A 7406-nucleotide genomic window follows, 5' to 3' on the forward strand; every position below is an offset into this window, starting at 1 on the left:
CTGCGTGCCTGCAAGGTGGGGCGGGCGGGGGACGTGGGTCTGGCACGGGCTTTGTGGGTGGCTGTGGGTGCTGCCAGGGATGGTGCCGGATGTGAATCAGAGCTTCCCTGTCTCCGGGTTTCAGGAAGCCGCCTACCACCCGGAGGTGAGCGGGGACGTGCGGCAACGGGCGCTGCGCTTCGGCAAGGAGTGTGCTGATGGCTACCTGGAGCTGCTAGAGCATGTGCTGGTGGTGAGTGTCCCTGCCCCAGTTCCCAGGGTGGGAAAAGGCTGCCCAGGGATGCCAGGGTGATCCCCAAATCCCCAAGGTCCCCTGGGCTCTGCACCCCCTCCCACTGAGGTCTTTGCACGGCCACCTTCACTGCCTGTGCTGGCACAGCACGTGGCCGAGCCCCTGCCGTGAAAGCAGATGTCAGAGAGATGAACAGGCTCTGAAGAAAGGTACTTGGCTAACAACAGATGGAGATTAACTGGCCGTAAACAGATGGGAGCTGGAAATTCAACAACACAGGAGCAAAGTCCTGAAGCAGCTTCCAGTAAAAGTGGTGGGAGTAAGAGACTTGAGGCAGTGTGAAAACAGAGCTTGTTAAGCTCACAACAGAGTGGGAGGCGGGCAGTGCCTGTGGTAGCAGGGGTGACGGCTGCAAGCGCCAGCTGCACCCTTTTGATCCAGTCTTCCTCTACCTGCGCCCCCCTGAGGAGTTCCGCTGGCCTCTCTAATTAACTGTCCTACAAAATGAGTGTAGTTTACAAGAAGCAAATTAAGAGTGGTAGAAAGGATCCAGCGAGGTCCTTCCAGCAGTTCCCCTTCTTAGCGGGATCACGGAGAGGGAGCCGAGGGCGCTGGAGGGATGCGCAGACCCAGCCCGCAGAGCTGCGAGAGCCCTCGAAGCGGGGTCAGGACAAAGGCTGAGGGCGAGTCGGCTCTGTGGCCAGGTTTCACTAAGCTGGTTAGAAGGGCTTGGCGAGAATCTGCTGTTCTGGTTCACCAGATGCGAGGCGGGGGAGCTCAGGCTGCGGTTTCCTGCAGGGAAAGCCCCTTTAGGCAGAGGGTAACCAGGGCTGACAGCACAGAGAGGAGGTGGGCAAGAGTCGGTGGCTAGAAGTTGAAGCTGGGCGGAGGGGAGGTCAAGGGGTGGCTTTATCTGAAGGAGGTAACCCCGGGGGTGCGCTTCCAAGGGGAGCAGTGAGTTTTCCATCCTCTGCAGCTAGATCAAATGTCTGTGTGGAAGACACTGGAGAGCCACACATAAGTCATGGCAGCCAAAGCTGGAGCGCTGAGGAGAAATTCCCTGGCTGACCTGTTGTTAACAGGTGATTGGGCTAATGACTTAGTGTGGCCGTGCCTGAGGTCAGCCTGCCTGCAGGAGCACCCTGTTCTGCTGTATTTGGGGCGTAACTGTCCGGCTGCTGCGCAGCGTCTCTCGAATACCGTATGTTGGTACATCCCATGAAATGTTTGCTGGAGGTGCACCTTGGTAAGCTCGCAGCCTCCAGGGTGCCTTCAGCTCCAGGCAGAGACCATTTAGGAGTTTTAAACGTGTTGTCAGGGCAGATAGCAAACTTAATAATGTGGCATTTAGTCTGAATGTGCTTATGAGGGCAAATCAGCCAGCGCTGTGTGCCGTCAGCACGGGGACTCTGAGCCACGTGTGGCTCCCGGTGACTTCACTGGGATGGCCCACGCAAGTCCAGGGTAAAGCCATGACCACCCCAGCCTCCGCAGCACTCTGGTCTGCAAGGGCAGGAACGAAGCATGTGGGTCACTTTTATCAGCAGGCAGCAGGTTCCTGGAAAGCCACGAGCAGGAAGGATGTCGGGGAACGGGAGGGGAGGTGGTGGATTCGGTGCTGCCTGGCTCCCCAGCAGCAGCAAGTCCATTGCTGTACGCTGGGTCCCGATGGGAACCAGTGCCTTGCACGGAGCATGAACAAGCATGGTCAGGGTTTGAGAAAGAGGGTTATTTGACTTGGGATGGAAAACACAGCTCCCAGCAGAGGAGTGGGAAAGCCTGCATATTTCACTGGGGAGGGGAAGGAATTTGAACCTCCACAGGGACTTGGTATTTGGTAACAGTGAGCCTCTTGCTCCAAAAGCAGAGAGATCCGGTGGCTGAAAACTGCAGTGAAGCAATTCAGGGTGGGGAGAAATAAGGTGTAAAGGGGGGTGAGGAGGAGAGCGGCTCCATGGTTGCTCTGGGTGTAGCTGGCTCCTCCAGCCCTGGAGCCTCATCCAGTGCCCCAGCTCCCCCGGCGCTGCGAGGCTCAAGTACGAGTTAATGGTGGCAGCATGGCTCCCCACCTGGGACCTCTGATCCTTAACTCCCACATCTCCTCTTGGCTGCCCCTCACCCTCCACCAGAGAGCCCCCACCTTCCCCTGCCCTCCCCGTGCCCCCCGTCCCCAGCGCCCGCGTGTCCCGGCCAGGGCGTTCACTGCTTTCTTCTCTCTCTTCTCCCTCCCTCCCGGTCAGCCGGTGAGTAAGGTGACATTGGGTGCCTGCTGGTGTCTAACCTCAGCATGAGCCTTGCTCACGGCGTGTCTGCGTGCCCAGCCCAGTGCTGGGGTGGCACTTGCGTGTGTCCACAGGGACCCCAGGGTCCGTCTGTGTGCATATGTACTCACACCCGCTGTAGCTGGTGGGCAGCTGCCGCCCGTGCGGTGCGAGTCGGGCCAGCGGTGAGCTCTGCTTGTGCCTACAGACCCCGTGTGTGTGCACACGTGTGTGCTATGGTGTGTGCATGTGTGTGTGTCCCCGCCCCATCCCGCTGAAGGGTCCTCATGGCTCTGCCTGCCACCTTGTCCCAGTGGGGCCAGCCCTCCTGGGCTGGGACGTGGCTACAGGGTCCCTCCTTTTGCCCAGCTTGTGTTTGCAGACAAATCTCCAAAATGGGGAAGGCGAGGGGGAAATGCTTCTGGTGATTGAAATGCTGCGGGGGGCGGGTAGCTGCTGAGTGCAGGAAGGCTTGCGCTGAGAGTCTTGTGTCTGTGAGATGTCCCAGAAGCTGTAGATGCAGAAGGGCTAAGAGGAAGCTCATCCCATCCTCCGGCAGGAGGAAACCAGCCAGGGTCCTCAGGAAAGCATCACAGGCAACACCTGATGTGTACACATGCGGGGGGATGCCACCCTCCTTCCCTGGGGGAGCGCACCCCAAACAGACCTATGCGGGCCCCCTTTTCCACGTGCTTACCTCTGCTCCTTCCCCTGCAGATCCTGCAGAAGCCGACTCACGAGCTGAAGCAGCAGCTGGCAGGCTACTCCAAGCGCGTGGCCAGCTCCGTCACCGAGCTCATCCAGGCAGCCGAGGCCATGAAAGGTAAGGAAAGTTCCTCCTCAGGGGGGCAAGACCGAGGGCTGCGATTAGGGTGGAGGGCTCAGCAGCTGCTGGAGGAGGTAGGGCAAGTCAGAAATGAGGTCGCACACAGGTTTAACCCGCCTCGGCTCCCGGTTTTTCCAGGGACGGAGTGGGTTGACCCAGAAGACCCCACCGTCATCGCTGAGAACGAGCTGCCAAGCCCAAGGTAGTGGTGCTGAGCCTTGGCTGACCTCCATGCTCAGCTTGTGGTGGGCTGGGGCTCTCCTGCCTGTGCTTCAGACAGGGGTGAAGCCCCATCCAACAGCTGGTCCCTCTTCCTGCGCTCCCGCTGCTTCCCACATCCCCAGCTGGACTTTCCTCAGGCAGCCTGTGCCCTCCTGCAACCCACAGGCCTTAATCCAGCTTTATATGTGCCCCCTCAGCCCCCTGCAGCCATCGTCCTCCTCTGCTCCATCTGTCCCAGCACCCCTGCTAGGGACTCACACCCTGCTTTTGCCCACAGCAAGCAGACGAGAGCCTGAACTTCGAGGAGCAGATCTTGGAAGCTGCCAAATCCATTGCTGCAGCCACAAGCGCCCTGGTGAAGGCAGCCTCTGCCGCCCAGCGAGAATTAGTGGCCCAAGGAAAGGTAAGGCTGGAAGAGGGAAAGAAATAAGAAAATGTAGGGCTGTGGTGGCTTCTCCCTTCGCCCAGGGCTGCCAGTAGCCCTCGTGCCCCGTGGCAAGGCGTGCGCAGGGCGGTGAGCCTCACTCCGCATCTCCTTCCTCGCAGGTGGGCGCCATCCCCGCCAACGCAGTGGATGATGGACAGTGGTCCCAGGGACTCATTTCAGCCGTGAGTATCAAGGTCGTGCTCGGGGGATGGGGTGGACCCTCCTCTCGGCTCCTGCTGCAAAGATGAGGCTTGCTCTGCCCTTGCGCTTCTCCTCGGTGGAAGAAGCAGCCATGCTTCTCGTTCCCTCTCCCACCAGCTGACACATGGCGCAGAAGCTGGTGGTTGCCATCCCATCCCCCACAACCTCTTTGGGCCGGTCCGGGCATACCCTCCCCAGGGGAGGCTCCCGTACCCGCTCCCGACAGCCTCTCTCGCCGCAGGCACGCATGGTGGCTGCTGCCACCAACAACCTGTGCGAAGCCGCCAACGCAGCGGTGCAGGGCCATGCCAGCGAGGAGAAGCTCATCTCGTCTGCCAAGCAGGTTGCTGCCTCCACGGCGCAGCTCCTGGTGGCCTGCAAGGTGAAGGCTGACCATGACTCTGAGGCCATGAAGCGGCTCCAGGTGAGTCCCAGGCTGCCCCTCCAGCCCCAGCTGCCTCCTCCGGGCTGCTTGAGGGGTGGGTGGGAGTGGGGTTGAGAGCATGTGGGTGCTCCCCAGGGCTCACGCTCCCTGCCTACGTGCCATCAGCGCAGAGCTCGTTGGGACGCAGGCTCTGGGTTGCTCAGACTTCGCTGTTAGCTGTGTGCCAGGCGTGTGAGTGGTGCTGGGCTCCTGAGCCAGGCAGCCTTCAGGGATGATGAACTGGCACATTCCTGTGCACCACATCACTGGCATTCAAGAGGTTAATGTTTGGGGGACATGTTTTGTAGCGCCCTTAATCCTCAGAGGCCATGGACCACATCAGGTTAATGCCCATGCGTTGGGGGCGTCCCAGCACTGGTGTCTCAGGGCCAAGTGCTGGGGAGGGTCAGTAGGGCTGCCCCCCAGCCCCTGCCCCATGGCGCAGGCAGGAGCCAGAGCCCGGCTGGGAGGAGCAGTGCCTGAAATGGTCATGAGCGGCTGGCAAGGCAGCGAGCCATGTAAAGGAATCCCTGCCTGCAGCTCCCAGCACGCCCGGCTGCCCCTCCTGCCTGCCCGCCTGGCCTGGGGCAGGGGTTCCTTCAGCCCCCGCAGGCAGCAGTCGTGCCCTGGGGCTGTGACTGACACGGCTGCTCCCCTCCTTCCCCCCTGCAGGCCGCCGGCAATGCGGTGAAGAGAGCGTCGGACAATCTGGTGAAGGCAGCGCAGAAAGCAGCTGCCTTCCAGGACCACGATGAGACGGTGGTGGTGAAGGAGAAGATGGTTGGAGGAATTGCACAGGTGAGGAGCGGGGCTGGTCTGATGGGGCAGGGGCAGCTCTGGCTGCTGCCCTGCGTGTGCACGTCAGGAGCATGTCCTACCACCCACCAGTGTGGGACATGTCTCCAGTGAGCCTCACAAAAATGCTTCAGGTGCACCCCTCCTACCCACCACCGGTTAGACACTGTGGCTTCACCCTCCTCCTGCTGTGTGCAGCAGCGGGCACAGCCGGTGATGGTACACCCTCCCAGGGGTGTGACACCCTGGCTTCTCCTTGGTGCAGTGTCCGCACCATCCCAGTGTCCATGACACGTGTGAGGGGCAGAGCATCGGGTAAGGGGTGAGAGCTGCCTGGTGTGGGGTGCCACAGGTCCCCGTGCTGCCTCCTGGCCACAGGCTCGCAGCTGAGAACAGGGGGCATATGGGCCTGAGCCCCGGGAGCTGTGCTGCTCCCCATAATCTCCAGAGGACTGTGGTGCCACCACAGGGACAACAGCCCTCGTGCCTGGGTCCGCACTAGCCCAGGGAGGCTGTGGCTGTGATGGGGGGAAGCAGCAGCCGGAGAGCCTGGCTCTGGGTTCGGCATTGCCACGGCAGAGACTCTGACCGTCCCTGTCGGAGGCAGCTGTGACCCCAGGGCTCTGTCCCGGCAGATCATCGCCGCCCAGGAGGAGATGCTGCGCAAGGAGCGGGAGCTGGAGGAGGCGCGGAAGAAGCTGGCCATGATCCGGCAGCAGCAGTACAAGTTCCTGCCCTCGGAGCTGCGGGATGAGGAGCAGAACTGAGCCCCGCGCCCTCCCGCCGCTCACCGCACAGACTGCTGCCTGCCCATCTGCTCATATTTAAGGCAACTTGCCTTGAGCAAAGGGCTGCTTGGGCTGGCCCAGAGCTCTGCCCGCACCCAGAACGCCGGGGCTAACCTAGCCGCCGCTCCAAGCTGGTGCCGCACCAGCAACTCCACTTGGCCGCCCAGACCAACCTTCCCACGAGCGCCCAGGGCATGGCCAGAGCGCCCGGAGGGACCTGGCTGGGGTGGGAGCTGGAGCTGCACCAGCTCAGGGCTCACCTGCCAGCCCTGGCGTACGGGGTCGGAGAGCTCTACACTGCAGGGGATTTTTTTCTGTGTGCCTTCATGGTTCTCACTTGTGCTCCTTTTTTCTCTCCGCCGCACAGGAGGGGGAGAGGCAGGCGGCTTGCCCTCTCCTGTACGATGGAGTGCATGCTCCCTCCCTAAGCTCTTGCACGGAGCCTTCTTTCACCTCCAATGCCTTATTGCTGGCTGAATCTTCCTCCTCTTCCTCCTCAGCTTCCGTGGGAGGCACTGAGCCCCCTCCATGAGCATCTTCTTCAGCCTGGGTCCCTCTGGGGTGCAGCAGGGCTGGAAGCCACAGTGCCTCTGCTCAGGATGGGTGGGGGTGCAATGGGTTCACCCCCAGAGCTGCTCTTTGCCTTCCCATGAGGCTTCCCCCAGCCTCAGCCAGCTCTGCCCTCCTCCTCCTTCCCAAGTGCCTGCATTGTTTTCCAAGGTCTGCAGTATTTTTGTAACTTTTCCGTTTCTCTAGTATTGAGCCTGCAGCTTTTAAAATTCATTTATTCCCCCCGCCCCCAGCTCATGTCCTACCCACTAACACCCAGCTCTTGCCGGGGTCCCGCAGCCCAGCATCCCACCCCTCCTTGGCTCCGGGACCCTCATCACTCCCCCTTTGCACCCGCTGAGGCTTCTCTCACTATTTTGATACTTTATGCATCCCATATTAAACATTGAAGGAAACCAGCTCCCCCCGAGGTTCTGGGGTGGGGTGGGGGGGTGCCGATGTCTCCTTGGAAAGACGCGCTCATCAATAAAACCTGGTTTTCCTGCTTTCTTGATGCCTGGGTAGCGGTAGGACCTCCCCCCAGGAGAAAGGGAGGGCTGGTGGGCAGGGGGGGCGCGGGTGCCTGCCCTCGGCAGAGGAGGGGGGAGCGTAGCACGGGTGCTTATACACCATGGAAAATATTTGAGGCACGTCCAGCCCCAGGGCCCCGGCGCGCCGGAC

At 61.1% G+C, this 7406-nt stretch overlaps 1 protein-coding gene across 1 annotated transcript in view; it reads left to right on the forward strand.

Annotated features, from left to right (window-relative positions):
• Positions 1-7196, forward strand: part of TLN1 (talin 1) — a gene marked incomplete at its 5' end in the record, with an annotated part of 30590 nt that extends 23394 nt beyond the window's left edge. The window contains 9 exon segments of the mRNA XM_035902742.1: positions 1-15; positions 125-232; positions 3211-3316; positions 3458-3561; positions 3780-3944; positions 4088-4150; positions 4411-4593; positions 5266-5391; positions 6024-7196. The exon segment at positions 1-15 is cut by the window's left edge and continues 255 nt beyond it. Coding sequence (XP_035758635.1) covers positions 1-15; positions 125-232; positions 3211-3316; positions 3458-3561; positions 3780-3944; positions 4088-4150; positions 4411-4593; positions 5266-5391; positions 6024-6155 — 1002 coding nt within the window.
• Positions 7197-7406: the final 210 nt, after the last annotated feature.

This window comes from Egretta garzetta, unplaced genomic scaffold (genome assembly GCF_000687185.1).
Source record: "Egretta garzetta isolate BGI_Z169 unplaced genomic scaffold, ASM68718v1 scaffold59, whole genome shotgun sequence".
Classification (NCBI taxonomy): Eukaryota; Metazoa; Chordata; class Aves; order Pelecaniformes; family Ardeidae; genus Egretta; species Egretta garzetta.